Source organism: Nothoprocta perdicaria, unplaced genomic scaffold, assembly GCF_003342845.1.
Source record: "Nothoprocta perdicaria isolate Ctin4 unplaced genomic scaffold, notPer1 scaffold_86, whole genome shotgun sequence".
In the NCBI taxonomy this organism is placed as follows: Eukaryota; Metazoa; Chordata; class Aves; order Tinamiformes; family Tinamidae; genus Nothoprocta; species Nothoprocta perdicaria.
This window is the reverse complement of record NW_020456154.1, coordinates 1,573,233-1,589,853: the sequence shown is the minus strand read 5'-3', so window position 1 is coordinate 1,589,853 and position 16,621 is coordinate 1,573,233. Positions and strand designations below refer to the sequence as shown.

The 16,621-nt window shown below is 45.7% G+C and overlaps 2 protein-coding genes across 3 annotated transcripts in view; one reads left to right on the top strand and one right to left on the bottom strand.

Annotated features, from left to right (window-relative positions):
• Positions 1-8,001, bottom strand: part of TIMP3 (TIMP metallopeptidase inhibitor 3) — a 33,805-nt gene extending 25,804 nt beyond the window's left edge. Inside the window, exon 1 of the mRNA XM_026052298.1 lies at positions 7,812-8,001. Within this exon, the coding sequence (XP_025908083.1) occupies positions 7,812-7,932 (121 nt within the window). The 5' untranslated portion in view covers positions 7,933-8,001. The remainder of the gene's footprint in view (positions 1-7,811) is intronic.
• The window catches only part of SYN3 (synapsin III), a 177,185-nt gene that overhangs the window by 78,961 nt on the left and 81,603 nt on the right, over positions 1-16,621 (top strand). The window lies entirely within an intron of this gene.

Here is a 16,621-nt window from a genome sequence, read left to right as displayed (position 1 = left end):
CTCCTTGAAGGACTATCTGAAAGAACTTAGTACTCATCTAAACAGGGGAAAGCAACAGTGTGGCTTGAGTCCAGATGCATAATGCTGGATGGTCAGTGCTCTCTCCACGGACCCCCTCCAGATGGACTTTCTCAAAGCCTTGACCGCCAGTCAGAAACAAAAATGTGACAGGTAGTAGTATCTACATTACAGATCAATATATAGTGCAGCATCAGTCCAGTTATGCCTGGGTTCTCCTACCTGTGCACTGCAGTCATGGAATCCACTCCACTCCCGAGAACGGTTTGGCTTTGGATCCACCGCTGTGCATGGTTTTAGAGATGGTGTCACAGCCTGTGGTTCTTCTTAGTCAGTCTAGCCTGTATCAGGTTCTTCAGCGATGCTTCCATGGCGTTTCTCCCCTCTCTAGCACTCCTTCTCTCCTCCTTATACCCCAAGACTACCCGTTGAAGGGCCTTTGCTAYGCAAGCTGCTCCTTATTGCCTGCTCCCATTACAAGTTTTCCACTGGGCCTATTGCCATGACTATCCTCTTTCCCATCCATTAAAACAAAGAGGTTTTCAAAGCTGAGTCCACTTGCACAGTCCTCTGGTGCTAGGCATATTTCACTCCCATGTGAGGTATCTCAAACCAACTCGTTTCTCTCCAAAACAGAATGAAATTCCCCATCTCAGGCAAACTGCTGCTGCTATTTGATGAGRCTTGATGGTATTTTTTGCATATGCATCTTTGCCATGTAACTTGGAGTTTTACCATCTGTATACTGCTTCTAAGAGCTGAAACTGCCCTTTGTAAAGGTCATATATAAACACTAGCAGCAATCTGGAATATTCATGGTCAACATTTATTTTACCAACAGAGAACTCAAGGGACTTCTATCTCATTTCCAAGAGAGTCATAAAATATTTTCTGGCTGGTAGAAACATTGAATAAATAAAATAATCAGGGTTGTGTAAAACTACTTGCATTTTTATGTTATTAGACATTGTCAGTTAGTGCACTTAATCTTCGTTCTGGTCATTTAAAGGAACTACTTCACATTGGAGTGTTAAGTTAATCAATTTTTAAAAATAATTTTAATGTTTCCAGTGTTTGTAACATGCCTTTTCCAAACTTGAAAAYATCAACTCAAACCCATCTATAATGCAAGGCAGTGAAGCAGTGCTCAGATCAGCTGTACCATCATTTCCCTTCCTTACTGCAACCCAGATCAGATTTATGGTCTAGAACAAGAAGGTGTAAATCCACTGAAGCCACCTTAGTCCCACTCACCTCAGGTCCAGGACTGGCCTAATACTTCAAAATGGCAAAAACTTGAAATTCACATGACCCACATTTATTTACTCTCAGAGTAATGCAGCACAAGAATCCATATGCTAGTTAATATTCTTYTCTCAAGTTATTCCAAAGCAAATCCAGCTTAACTGTGGATTTAAGGAAGGCCCTATTCCCGTACGGATGAGTAACACTCATGGTAGAATCAGCAGAGGAGAGGTCACTGGTAGTTTTGCTATATTCTTACAGGTTTCTGTTTTAGAGGGAGAGTTCTGGATTTTTACTGGAGCCAYAGTAGTGTGCCTGCTCCAATTTGACCCAGAGGGTTACTATACAGGTTGACCATCAGCTCTGCTATTTGCTGGAAGTCTTTGGTGCTGCCAAGTTCAGCAGAAGTTAAGACATTCTTGCAATGGTTCCCAATTGCTCCAATCAACTTTGTCTCAACCAGAAGAGCCTACCTATTTTGGTCAGCTAAAAAAAAGTAGCAACAGTCCAGCCTCACCAGGAAAATTTCAGATCATGCACAGCTCTTCAGAGATACAGAAGAGCTACAGCAGGCCTTGAAGTTTAATGATCTCTGCATCTGCTTCATGAAATAGTGCTTGAAGGTCCAATTACCCTCTCATATCTTTTACACTGCTGTCATTTCACCAATATCATTTAAATTGCTTCCAATTTCTAACATGGTGTGAAAGAGGAGAATCAGACCCTGAACATCTCGAGCAACGTGCAGCACATCAGGGCAAAAGCCTCTTCATCTTGAATCGAAAAAGAAGTCTCATCATTAAAAGGAAATTCAACCACATGCGCTCCAGACATAATTAGAAATAAAAATCAGGTCCTCGGTTTAGCTTGGTTCAGAACCGACAGGCACAGCATGCCTGGCCCTGCCTGCTAACTCAAAACAAGACGTCCTCTCAGGTTTACGAGCTCTTAAGAACTTTCAGAGAGCATCCGGTGGAAATTTTGTTTAATGACAAGACCTCCTGCCCAGACCAAAGGAGCTCCTTTCTCCAGTGATGCATGCTTGGTTGGGCTACATAAGAGCACCACATGAAGCTGGTGCCATGAGGAAAAAGAAATATGACATCAGACAAAATTGGCACAAGGAGAAACTATGCTTCTGTCTTAATAACTTTAACATCCAGAGTCATTTTCATTGGCATGGAATAGCTTGGGAGAATGTAAGGGGAAACAGTCCATGGATCAAAACTCAATGATCAGTTTAAGAGTATTCTTTAAAAACATCTCAATACTTAACAAGTTCGCAACCTTCTACAAGTTCCTGTCCTGGACAACAAACTGATTCCCACAATTGCTGCACTTAGGAAAAGGTGCTTCACTTAGTGCTCCTACTAAGGATTCTTGCCACCACCATGGMTTTCTGTGGAATTCTGCACAAGTAGACAACCATTTTATTAAGATGCCAATTCTATTGCTCTATCTAAGAGSCTCTGAAAGGCCAGGATAACTGTACTTAATGTCTCACAAAAGATGGTATCTATGGATAAAGCTGAGAATAAAGTGCCACCTTGTGCCACTTCTCCTATAGTTGGTCAAAATTTGCCCATCTTAAATCACACAGGCACAAAAAAGCAGGTCCTTCCCAATAGAAAAACAATTTCTTCTAGTACTGCATATGGATGTACAAAATGATGTTCCCACCAGTTCACTACTTYCCCAAATGTTAGGGGAGCAGTTGCCAGGTACAGAGTTCTCAACAACAGGTGGAAAATCAGCCAAGGAAACTGGAATGACAAATATGTCTGCACAGAGCAAGGAGCTCCAGGGCTGCAGGGATGAACATCTGGCTGTCGGCTGGCACGGAGGTCTTGGTGGAGTTACTTCCTGAGGGAAATCTGGAGTAAGCATGTACAGGAGTAACGGGATACCAAACAGCCTTATGTAACATGCAGCACCGCATCTTCCAGTGATTTCCACCATATTTTTTTAATTGAAATATTTGGAGAAGTAAAACTTTAGACTCTACAAGGCGATCTCTTAAATCTTATGTTACTGCAGGATTAGGCCCTATTTTTATGGTTGATTACCAACAAAAGAGAAATCCTGCAACTTCTGTTTCTACTTCCATTTAACCAAGTAGGACAACTTAGTTTAGAAAGGTCACCTTCCCATCAGGAGACAGCATCTAGAGCAAGAAACATCTCTTGTCATGATTCTAACATGCAAATTGTTTTAGTTGTATMGAATTCACATCACTTCCCTTTCTTCTTATGCAAAGTGGATTTTTTAAAAAAGGAAAGCTTTACAGGGGCACTACTCAGGGTTCTTCCTTCTAAAATGCCTTGAAGAGTAGCCCAGCCTAAAAACTAAACTACATCATTACCTCCCCAATAAAGATCTGTTTTCTGAGTGGATATAACAGGCAACTTTCACAAGGTCTGTTATGACCCACAACCCTTAACTTTATTTTTGGAATTCATCCCAACGCAAGCAGAAAGATGGTATTATGTATTGCTGGAATAGGTTTCTTTTAAATTGCACATTAAATCCTAAACAGTAAATCTGAAGCATTACTCGTCTACCTTCAAGTAGAAGACAGCGTACATGATCTCACTGCAGCCCGTACAGATGCAAAAGTCACAAGTGAAGACTGCATGTTCCAAGTGCCAAGTGTCGTGCGTGACTGCATAGCTCTGCACACCCCCCTTAGTCTTCTCRTCAAAAGGTGGAATGATCAATTCAGGAATACCAGGGAAAGAAAGAGGGCAAGTTTTCCATTAGGCACCTAGACTTTGAGCGGGGCAAATTCACAAGCCTCCCAGGTCTGTGTTGACCCTGGCTCGTTTCAGCTCACGTTCTCAGCTCAGAGTTGGGAGCTCAGCGCCACGGGCATGGCGGGATGAATGGCTGCCTTCCCATTGAAGGGAAGCTCCCCACCAGCTTGCCTTCATTCCCCACAGCTTGCCAACTCCAAAGACACAAAGAGGAGATATGCAGAGGCGAGAGGGGCACTACCCACCGCCATCCATACTGACAGACACTTCCTCGCTGCAACCTATAGAGAGAGTGATTTAGAGAGGGATTTTCATTTGATATAGAGAGGGATTTTCATTTGAGTCTATTTAAACTTAGGCAACAGACAGCTAGCAGTATAATGCGATATACTCTGAAGCATATTCACAGGATGAAAACAAAAGAGGTGTGGAAGGGACAAAGTACTCTATGGTTTGCAGATAACCTTGTGAAAATCCTGCCTGCAATTTTTTCCCAACCTTTTTTTTTTTTTAATCTGAAGAGGAAGGGGGAGATGCAGAAGCTGTTCTTCGAAACAAGACCCAACAGGCAACTGAAAAGTTCCTGCTGCTCCTGCAAAATAAAAGGACAAACAAGCCCTTTTCATGTCCRCTACGTCCAGCTGGAAATTACACCGCTTTGCTACAATGGAACAAGGCAGGCATGTTGTCTGTTCTTTCAAAGGGCCTCCTAATTCAAACAAAAAAAAATTCACATCTGGAAGGGGTCATAGGCAGGGGGCAGGAGTGAAGGAAGCAAAGTTCAGAGCAATTGCTGTTTGTCTAATTATTGTGCTGTCTGCTCGGGCGCTTATTGATTGAGTTAAAGAAAGAAAAGCAAGAGTTAAAAAGCAGTTTTATTATTCATAGACCTCTGAAGGCCATGATGAGACACATGTCCTCACTTTTGCTCCATTCATCATACTAGCACGCTCTGGCTGAGTGAAAAGACCCCCTGTGGTGACGAGTTTGACAGTAGTTCCCTCCCTTTTAAAAAAAGTAAAGAATAAATATAAATATAAATATAAATATAAATATAAATATAAATATAAATATAAATATAAATATAAATATAAATATAAATATAAATATAAATATAAATATAGTTGCTCACGGAGTCCAAGTTTCCTTAGCAAACCACAGCCTCCACTTTAACATTCAAAAGACACATGCACTTAAAAGCCTGCCCTTGCCAATGGGTTTCTTCCACAATCCATTTCTGTAAAGTTTAAAACCTTTTAAGAACCGCAGAGTTGGGAGGCTGTCTTGAAATGAGCTATAGGAAAGAAAACAAACCCAAAAGTTCTTTAGTGACACCTGATTGAAGGAGAACAGTATAAATTTAAGAGYGAGAATTCACTGGCGAGGCACCAAGGACCAACAGCAAGAGCTTGCATTATACTCCTAAGCTTCCCGCAGCATACACTGTTCCTGAAAAAAAAGAGGGAGTCTTTCCTAGAGTGCCACCTACTAGTTCATTTCTTGTATTGTTTTGGGAGCCCCTTTTGCAAAGCTCTTGCGCTCCAGCCCTCGCTGCACTAACTCCTCCCTTCCGAGCTGGTATTTTGTCAGGACTTTCAAGAGCGATAAAAACTTACTGCCAAGTTCCTTTCTTCCCCACAATGTGTTTTATAACCCAGCGTGTAGTTCAGTCTGTCTAAACACTGCGCTCCTACACTGCCATCAGTTCCCATGGAGATGATTAACTCCTCAGCGGCTGGGCCGTTTCTACCCTGTTTTTTGCCCTTTCAGCCTATGAACTACACAGCTATTAAAGCAGCTATTAAAACCAGCCTGCAGGAACACCACGTTTTCCAGAAAATTCCTCCTAGCAGATGCAAGGATTTACTTTGTGCTTTATGCCCTCGTGCAGAACTGTGGTCTTAACCAAGCTGGCACTTAAGGCACCTACCAGCGTGAGCTCGTGTTTCTCCTCCCGTGCATTACTGTGATGCCYAAAGGCACAAGATCCCCAGGGACAGCAACTTTTTCAGTTACCACAAGGCATGAGATACAGCAAAGACTCCAGAAGCAAGGGAGAGGAGAGGAAGGAGATCACTGAATTCAATCAGAAATCTTTACTAGGAAACAGGAAAAAAAAAAAAAGTCATGTCCTGGAGTTTAGAAGCACCGTTACAGGAAGCTTCGTTGTTTACCAACCCCCTAGGCACTGATGTTTCTGGCAAAAATAGTCTCTCCATGTGCATTTCTACACAAACACAAAAACAGAACTTTAGCTCCATTTTAAGGAGTTGAATGGAACTGAAAAACAGCCCCGATCTAGTGCAGCCCGACCAAGTCGGAGCAAGCAAAGAGGCAGAAGCCGCTTCTCCCGGAAGGTAGCAAATGAAGGTCACCAGGTTTATCCATGGGGGACACGGGGGAAAAAGACAAAAAAAAAAAAGCAAAAGAAACAAAAAAGATTTCTCAGTCTTCCCCCCATGGAAAGGACAGTGTTCCTGGCAGTTGTCACTTAGCTGGCACACCTACTTACTGATCCAACGTAAGAAATCAGCAGGCATAAACGTCCTCGAYGGGACTTGAAATAGTGCAGTTTCCTGGAAGGATTCCCCAGTATAAAACCTATTTTACAAGCATTTTCCAGGCTATCATCACTGAAGCACTGTAATCTTCCCAGCACTTTTTGACATGTAATTTTTTTTTTTTTTTTTTTGGCATTCAAGAGCAGATATATTATGCAAACGAGAATAACCAGGCAAAACTCCGTTTTTGTAGAGAAGAGGAGAAGAGACYGGAGAGGGAGTAAGCGAGTTTTTTTGCCAGTAAGCTCGGCTAACTTTAAGACTCCCAGACAGGGTCCGCAGCAATGAGCGCTCTGCTGCCGCGTTCTTCTGTGTAACGTGCAGAGCAGCGGCCGGGTGGGTTTCTTTGCAGGCTCCATTTGGAGGCAGCAAAGCGTGGGCACCAGCAGTGCAAAGTCCCCGACCCCCTTGACCCTGCGCTATAAAACAAGCTATAGGAACAACCTACAGAGGCGCAAGGAGGCTTGATCCGCGTGTGTGCATTCGGGRCTGCCAGGGTGACAGCCTGTATTTGCTGAGATGTGGGCATCGAGCCGTCAGGAACTTAAGAGATGCCACCAAGTGATTTCATACACTTTGCCACAGGACCCTTGCCAAAAAATAACAGTGTTTGGTTCACCAGCCTTGGCTGCAAACAACCCAAAGAACCAGAGTGACTAGAACCACCAAAGTGTCCAGAGTTCCCACTAGTGACTCGGATATATTTCAGGTGCTCCCCCTGTCCCATGTCYAAGTTAGTGAAGACACCCAGAGTGYCTTCTGGGTGAAGACCAGACCAAAGAAAACTTTTAGCAGTTTTCTCTGCTAAAACCCATAGCAGATAAGGTCCCAAAGGACRCATTTTGATAAAATTAACAGCACGTTCCTGCACTCAGGATCTCGCAGAGCTGCAGGGATCACAAGGCAACATGCACGAGAAGCGCACACACTTGTCACCTCCAGCCCGTCCCAAAGCGGCAGCCACGGCACCACAACCCCGACCACCATGGGCACTTTCCCAGCTTGACAAAACTCATCCTAAACCCCTCTGTTATTTAAGTAGCGGCACCAGGACGTGGAGGAAGTTTTGGCCGCCCGCTCCCTTCAGCGCCGCTCTCGCAGCCGCTCTCGCAAGCGACCGGGCGCCCGCTCGCAGGGGCGAAGGCTGCGCGGGCTCCGTGCCGCCGGGCGCCGCGGGTGTCACGCAGCCCCGCGGGTGTCGCGCAGCGCCGCGGGTGTCGCGCGCGGCACTCACCGATGTCCGAGTTGCAGAAGGCGTCCTGCGGGTGGATGGGCACGCAGGTGCAGGCGTCCACGAGCGCGTCGCGCACGCTCCAGCTGCACAGCAGCACGAGGAAGCCGAGCCGCGCCGTCATGCTGCCGCCGGCCCCCGCTGCAGCCACCGAGCTCCTCTCCTCTCCTCTCCTCTCCTCTCCTTTCCTTTCCTTTCCTTTCCTTTCCTTTCCTTTCCTTTCCCCTCTCTTTTATTTGTTTGCCTGACTTTAACTCCCGCTTCCTAGCAGCCCGCGCGCCTCTCCCTTGGCGCTGGCGCGGCGCAGTGCCTGGCAGGACGGCACGGTGCAAGCAGCGCGGCAGAGCAGGGCAGGGCAGGACAGGACAGGACAGGACACGGTCGGCCGGGGCTGCGCGGGGCTGCGCTGGGGCGGCCGGCCCGGTGCGCCGAGTTATAGCCTCGATCGCGCCCGCTCGGGCTCCGGGGGCGCCGCCGCGCGCGGCCAATGGGAGCGCCGCATTACCTCATCGGCGCGCGCGGGGCGGCGCCGCCCGCGCTCCACCGCCTTATAGGGAAGCGGGCGGCGCGGCGCGGGGCACGGCAGGTAGCGCCCGCGCGGCCGCGCCCGGGCGGCCCCGTGCGAGCCCTGCCCGCGCTCGCTGAGGCGAAGCCCCCGCCAGACCAGTTGCGCCCTCCGGGAAAAAGGGGGTCCTGCAGCCACAGCCCTACCCGCGGGGTCTTGTCCCATCCGGGGGGTCTCGCCCTCGTCCCCGCCGCCCCCGCAGATGTGCAGAGGGCGCCTGGGAAGCGTCACAGTTTGTGCTTCCCCCGTGGAAAGCCCGGGCGCTTTCCCCCGGAAAGGGCTGCACTCGCCATAAGCTGATTTTGAACTGGAGGAGATGAGAGGAAATAATATTTTTAATGGCTTTTTGGAAGGCGGTCAGAAAACACAAGGGGAAGGCAGAGGGGTGTTTCTGTCTGCCTTTTGGTAAGCAGCGGAAAAGGGATGGAGGGAAAGAAGGGCAAGACCTGGCTGAACTGTAAACCAGGATTTTGTGCTGTGGTTTTTAATCCTGCTCAAATGCACCTCTTCCTGTCAAGCCCACCAGCAGCACCCATCGTATGTATCCCCTGCTCAAGACTTTCAGTCAGCAAAGGGTCATAGGCTGCTAAGACCCAGCTGGATGAGCTGGGAAAAGCAGTGTCACATCGCCAGGCACTCCCAACATTTAATCTCCGAGTATATTTTAGCAGTGCAGCTTTAGTGGAATTTATAGAAAAGTCCTGTTTGTTTTGCTTTCCCTTAGCCCCTTTCGGCACTGTAAATTTCTGTCAGCTGTAGAAATGTAAATGTTACAGTAGAGCTGGGACTGTAGGGAAGGAGATTGCCAGCTGCAAGATACAGACAGCCTTATTATCCTGCAAAGGGAACTGAGGAGTGATTAATCACAGTATCAAACCAGTGTATGTAATGTCAGAGTACTTTCCATGGGGTTTACAAGACTTAAGCATGTCTAGTTATAAATTATGCTGGTATTAAAGGCCAGGGACCAGCTGTCCTAAATTTCTAAATAGTCAGCTAAGTCTTTAGATTTACAATTCTGCTCCATCTGGGTGAAGCACCAGGCTGCCTACACCTTTTCTTTAATCATGCAGTCCATATAAAATTAAAACCTCGAGCGTTACGAAAACACAGACTTTATTTGGGACACCGGTATGCAAAAGCTTCAAGATGAGTGTTGCTAGTAAAGATCAAGGTTCAATGTTAATGGTGGAAAATGCAGGTTCTTATCCTTGCCATGACACAGATAATCAGTGTTACAGCTTAGTCTCCATGTACCTTAAATCCAAATCTGTGAAATGCGAGTAATAGYGATGGGAGCTTTCAAGCACACAGGAACATGTGTTAGGGAACACATGACAAAGTTAGATAGTGTTAAAGTGATAATGGGTTATATAAGTACATACGTATGGGACACTGAAGAATGCTCAATCTAGATACTTCAGTGTCTGACTCTTCTGGCTCCAAATTGCACATGAGAAACCATGCAAAAACCAGTTAGATATTTGGACTCTCTAGCCAAGGTACTTCTGTTGACGGTGAATCCATCAGGGTGACCCGTGCTTTAGATCTTACAGGGTGTGAACAAGGAGCAACACCACAGACCTCAGCAGAATAACACGGAAGAAAAATGCCTGGCACTTTCTTTTTGTTGTTGTTTTTGTGGTAAAAAAGTTTGATATCACCAACATCACGATGCACCTGGTCTATCAGCATCTCAGATCAGAATATGAGAAAGTCGAGTTATTCTCTAACTTGACATCGGTGTAAATAAGAGAGAGTTTGACCCACATAAAGTAGATTCTAATCACAGTTCCAGCACCACCTCCCTTTGGTCTCTGGCCAAGCAGCTCCTCCGAGTTTCATCTCCATAATAACACCTTTCTGGGGTGTTTGGAGCACTAACATGCTGAATACTTTGTTATAAGCTCTGAGTGTTAAGAGTTGACTAGAACATTCATAGGTAGGACACACTGCGTAGAAACAGGAACCAACTGGAAACCAAACCTTTCAYTCACCTGCTCCGCTTCTGGAAAGGGAAAATGAAGGGGACCAGAAGTTACTGAAGTTCCTCAGGGCTGCTGAAGGCACCTCGGCAGTACCTTGGTTTACAGTGAGACTGACCAGGTTGTTAAAGTAAAACCAAGCTTGGGCTGGTAGCACATCTCTTACACTTTCCAAACATTACTCGGAGGAGTAATCTACAATTACATTCCAGGAGTGCCAAGGATTACGCTAGTGGCAAGGCAGAACAAATCTGTTTGGAAAGGATGGCGTTCAAGCTAACTTTGTGTCAAGGTTTTACCTCTGTCTAACATACCATAATCTGAGAAGTGATCCAGAAACTGTTAAACTCATGTACTCCCCAGAGTAGCAGCACCTGTGTCCGATCAACTAGGATCTTGCTGATTCACCTGCTTTTTTGACACMTAGGTAAGTTCTTTAAGAGGTGACCTTCTCTGTGGCAGTATGGGTGCAGGTATTTCAGCCAGGACTGGACTCTACAATATCAACAATATTTACTTGCCGCTTGAAGGTTCATTTCAAACACAGAAACCAGAGTACTTTGTTTTTGTAAATAACAAATCGATAATACTCAGGAAAGCTACGTCTGGCCAGGCTTCATTTGAGACCTGTCAGCCAAAGGCACTCGGGAAGAGCCAGGCAGAGGGGACGACTGTCTRTTTATATGAGAAAAAAAAAAATTGATACAGGGTCAAAGTAGCACAGAAAGTCAATGGAGAAACTTCAAGGAGAGCTCTGAATCCTTGCTTGGAACTGTGTGCCCTGCCTGTGTGGGAGAAACTGCAAAGGGAAAAAATAAAATCAGCGCTTGGCTCCTTTGCCTAGATAAACCTTTAAGCCTTTTATGGCCAGGARAAGCTGTAGTAGAAAAAGTAAGAGAAATAAAGACCTTGATCTTCATATGAGAAAATTAAAGTTCACATTTGGTTTATGTCACCAAATAAAGAAATCTGTGTTATTTCAGTTCTGCACCAAGACCACGCTGTTGAACACAATTACGGACCTCTCTGCTTTACTGGGCAGCCACACCACTTCATGCTGTGATCTTGTCGGATCCCACAAGCGAAGCGTGAGTGGGCTGGGTCAACGGCTGTGTGAAAATTCCCAGGGAAAGCCGTGTCCTGCAGGTGTTGTTGACTGAGAGAAGCAGCCTCCTCTCCTCAATGTGTCGCGGCAGTGCTAGGGGGCACTGCGCTGCAAGAGATGGTTGTGTGGCCTATGAGGGAAACCAGGTTCCCCACAGGAACTGAAGAACCCMCTTTCTGCAACAGCAGGAATATGAAACTGGGTGCCTTGGTTAAACTGCAGGTGATTTTACTACCTCTGCCTCCGTAAATTCTCGCTGTTATTTATAGCAGGAGCATTTTAATCACATCATTCCCCTTCTGCAAGCCCTGCTGATTGCAGGAAAGAACTGTGTGATTTGTGTATCCTGGAGCTGGCTGCAGTGCCTGGGCTTGACGCCCTCCAGGATACTCCTGCGAGAAGTGGAAGGTGCTGCTGTAAATGAAGTACAAGGGACCCTCACTTCCCATCTCGTCACCCTTGACAATGAAATGGGAGGGAGCCCAGAGGCCGGCAGAAAGCTGCTTCTGAAATAACAAAAGCATCTGAATGCAATTAGTGCAGAAGAGCTTAATCAAACTACAGGAACTGCTAGTCAYAGACAGACAGACAGACAGATAGACTAAGCTCGCCAGCCTCAAAACCCCCCAAAAATGACACATGTAGGGGATAAAAACACTCCAGCTCTTTGCCAGACCTCAGCTGGCTTAAAATGGGCAAGGCATGAGTGCAGTCAGGCAACTTCAGCCTGCAGTTCAATCACTCCTGTCACCTCCACGAACAATGTGTTAATTTAAAATGCTTCTGAAGTTTGGGCATTTTTCCATTTTAACTTTTCCACAGTAACTTGACTTGATTCATGAGCATGGAGTGTTGCCATTAGCATTCTACTACAGTTGTTCAACTGCCAAGTTGCTCAAAAGCCCCTCCTTGTCCTAAAAACTTATTGAAGTTGGAGATGTTCATATCTTTTACACCAGCTCAGCTGAACCCCTTCRGAGATGTCATCATTTGTCTGCTTTTATACAGCAGTTGACAGAGGATAGGTGCCTTTCTGAGCCATCTGATGTACTTTTTTTGCAGCATTCTCATATGCACTGTAGGGCAGTAAACTCTACTAGAGTGGCCTTGCATTCTGCTAGCAAAAGAAACTGATTTCCTGATTATCTGKTTTTTTTTTTGTTTGTTTGTTTGTTTTGTTATGGATCAAACCGTGTTTTCTGACACTGTCCTTCAATCAGACTTTGTTTTGGTTTTTTTTATATATTGCTATGATTTATGTGTGTAAAAAACATTCAGAAAAAAAAACTCTGTTAATTCCTCTCTTATACCAATGATCTTTATATGCTACTTATAAAAAGAAAAGTGTTTCTTTGAGAATCTCTTTGATTCTATATATAGGTTGTAATTTTTAATTTGATCTCCTTCTTTGAGGCTGCAAAGGAATTATGTCACCGTGCAAGCCTGACACAGGTAACCCTCTATCCCATTCCCAAGCTTTAAATTACTGATATGCCATTAAACCTTCATCAGCTCTAACAGTTTAGGTTTAATCTTCAAGGTTCCTTTATAGACTGTGCAAATAGGCAGAGCAGACCACAGGCACTATGTGTCACCAGCAATATTGTACAATTAAGGGTTTTAGAATATGAAATCATCCTCTCCGTAGCATGGAGATCCTCCGGCCAGGCTGTGTTGTGGCATCAGCTGCAGAAGGGCATCCAGGAAATATCTTTTRGCAGCCTTATCAAGCTGAAAATGTTTGCTGCACATGACTGCGCTCTTTGGCCCCARTCCAAAACACTAAGGCACATGTTCAGCTTTAAGCACACAAGATGCTCTGCTGAAGTCAACAGTACCATTTACATGCATAAAGTTAAATACGAGCTTAAGTGCATTTCTGGATCAGGGCCAAAGGGCTCAGTACCATGCAGGGTGCAAGCTAGGAGGCTGTGATTAGATGGTCTGACAAGTACTGGGGGGGTGGTTGTGTGGTTTGCTTGGCTCTACCTGCCTGTGCCTCATTCCAGGCAATTCATTTTTCTCATTTTTGTTTATAAGTTGTTTTTTTTCCCCCGTTTCTCTTGCTTTGCTTTCATGCTGCAGTAGCCATTCCCCAAACGAAGTTTTGTTTTCCTTTCTAAGCCCTTCTAAACTGCATCAATAGTTTTAAGTAACTGAACAAAGAGATTTCAAATAGATGAAGTGCTTCAAATGGTAATAAGAGCTGGTGTTCCCAGAGCTTTGGAGACTGGCACTAAGCAGAAGAGAGGGTGAGAGCGATTGAAAATCACTTTTCTGTTGTTCCTTTGTATTAACTGGTTTCTGGCTTATGCAATGTGCAGTAATTAAAATGACTGGAATGCCTTACATATTTAAGGGAGCTTTAAGGCGGCTCTGTGGCATTGTGGCAAGCAGAGTTCATGAGCAGATTCATAAATGTGATCGAGGTTTGACATTTCCATCAGTGTAACTTGAAGAAAACATTATCTGTGTGGGGGAAGCATGAGCAAGAAGGGGCAGACACAGCAAAGCAGTAACATCTGGTCCCTGGATCAATTCCATGAACACCTATGCAGGAGGTTCTGCACACACCTTCCTTTGGGTGAGATCACAGGCTGAAGGCCAGGGTGGTCTTCAGAGATCTCATCACTTTCTTTCACTGTACCCTTAATGCCTTGTGCTAATTAGAATTTGGGAATGCTCCCTGGCTCCTCACTGTGCCATCAGTTACCCACAACGTCCCTGTACTCTGCACTGTGCAACAAGTGTCTCTTCCCGTGAGAGGGGGTCTGCGTTTCAGTGCCCGCCACTGCAGCTGCTGGGTGCTTTTGTGGTGACCTGTGAAGATAGAGAGCCTGCCAGGCTGGCACCTCTCTGCTCACAGCAGCTTGCTCTCCCCGTGATGGGGTTAGCTCTGCTTGGCAGTGGTAAGGGAGCATCTTGATGCTTTCCAGCCTTTCTTGCTGGAGTAGAGTGTGCAGGATATGGGGGTCTCCACTACCTACGAACAAAAGTGTTAAGTTACAAGAACGGCCTCTAATGATGAGGATAGGGTCCCAGCAGGGAATAAACTCAAGGATTCCTGTCAATCCACATGAGTGTCAGAAGCTAAAGGCAGTCCCTGTGCGTGGAGAGCAGAGGTGGTTTTCTTGGGACAGGATTTTTCCAAATACAGCTCGGCCTTTTCAGTGCTTTTGTTCCTGTGTTCCCAGGCCACTGCTGTATTCTGGGGAGCAACAGGCTGCCTCAGCTACAGCAGAGCCCTCCCACGCAGACACGCAGGCCAGAGCAGTAGAAGCTGGAGGATTTCTGATGTGAAATTTCAAGGACAGATTTCTTTCTTCTCTAGAGCAAAAGGCTGCACTTCTGTTTCCTCACTGTTTTGGAATTTTGCTCCATAAATCTTTGGATGTAGTACGAGACAAAAATGAGGAGATGGTAGATATGCAGCCTGGAGTATGGATTCTCTCATTTATTATCTTGCTCTTCCTGAGCGAAGAGCAATACATTCATTAAAGGACATTTTTAGTTCTACAATGTGAGTTCCACACCTAGTGTATTAATGTTCGGAGTGAAAAATTAAGAAGTGTTTGATTTAGCACAGATGTGTGAAAATAGCATTAAAATATTGTGTTTTTTTTTTCTCCACTGAAGACAGAGTGAAAAATACAGACCTCCTTCCTCTTTCTTTTAATCAGAATCCCAGAATGTCTCTTAGTTTTGATACTGTAGGTGCTTCTGTGGGGCGTTTCAGTGGGGGACACAAAGGTGCTGAAAGACGTCACAGTGTAATTACAGAACCTTTCTGTTAACTTAGTGAAATAGCTGCGGTTTCCATTTCATTGCAAGTGATAACAGGTATTGTGCAGTAGGAGTTAAACTGTAACCAGATACAGCATGGCTGGAGGGGAAGCCAAGAAAAAGGAACAGAAAAAAAAACCCTTTCCCTCTTTTTCTTCTGTTTTTCTTCTGCACTGAATGAAAGCATTTTTACCAAGGACTGTGGGCCTGAAATTATGATCCCATGTCTTACTAGCAGAGGTTTAAAAAAATGGTGTCCTGTACTGGCAGAGTTCAACTCTTCAACCTAGTTCATAGCAAGAGTGGCATGTGGCACACAGTGGAGAGGCTCTTCTGAAGAGTGTGGGTAAGTGTACCCCCTGATGCTAGCCAGAAAAAGGAGCTGCAGATGAGTAGCAGAGGCAGCCATGAGGACTACCCCAGAAGCTGGCAGCARTCATGAAGGTGGTGAATGAATACCATGGTTTACACGCCAGCAGTTGAGATAAGAAGGTACCACAGCCTGAACATGTGTCCTGAACACAAAAATGCCTCTGCATAGCTCTACTCTTAGTAACAATGCCACCAAATGAGGAGAGACTGAGTGAACTGGGCCTGTTTTCTCTGGAGAAGAGAAGGCTCAGAGGGGATATGATTAACATGTATAAGTTCAGGAAGGGAGAATGCAGGGAAGAAGGGGACAAGCTATTTTTATTGGTGACCAGCAATAGGACAAGGGGAAATGGGCATAAGCTGAAACACAGGAGGTTCCGTCTCCAGGTGAGGAGGAACTTCTTCACTGTGAGGGTGACAGAGCAGTGGAACAGGCTGCCCAGGGAGGCTGTGGAGTCTCCTTCTCTGGAGGTCTTCAAAACCCGCCTGGATGCCGCCCTGTGCTCTGGGTGTCCCTGCTTGAGTGGGAAGGTTGGACTAGATGATCTCCAACCTTGAATATTCTGTGATTCTGTGAAATCTCCCCAGAGCGTTGACCAAGCGTTCACATGAGCCCAGGAGCTTTGCTGTGCGTACCCTGGACTGCTCCAGGGTAGTAGCTCATCACAACTGCTAAGACTTGAGTGGCTAGAGAGGCACAGGACGTTTCTGGTAGACACAGATGTCCAGCACTAGTCCTGGACTAGTACTACCCAGCACTACCCATTCTCCACATACCTAGTGACTGGCATTTCTGTGGCTGGGGGATTGTTCCTCAACATCGCTTTTGTTCTTCCCATCTCCCAGCATCTGCAACTGTGATTTTAAGCAGCACTTGAAACCAACACTGCAAGAGCAGGTTGAGCTGCCACCAGGGAGGAAGGAAGGTTCTTCCTAGACACCTGGCTAAGGAGCAGTGGGAAAGYGTTCCCAATGTTCAGGTTCTGCAATGCACAGAGCAGCC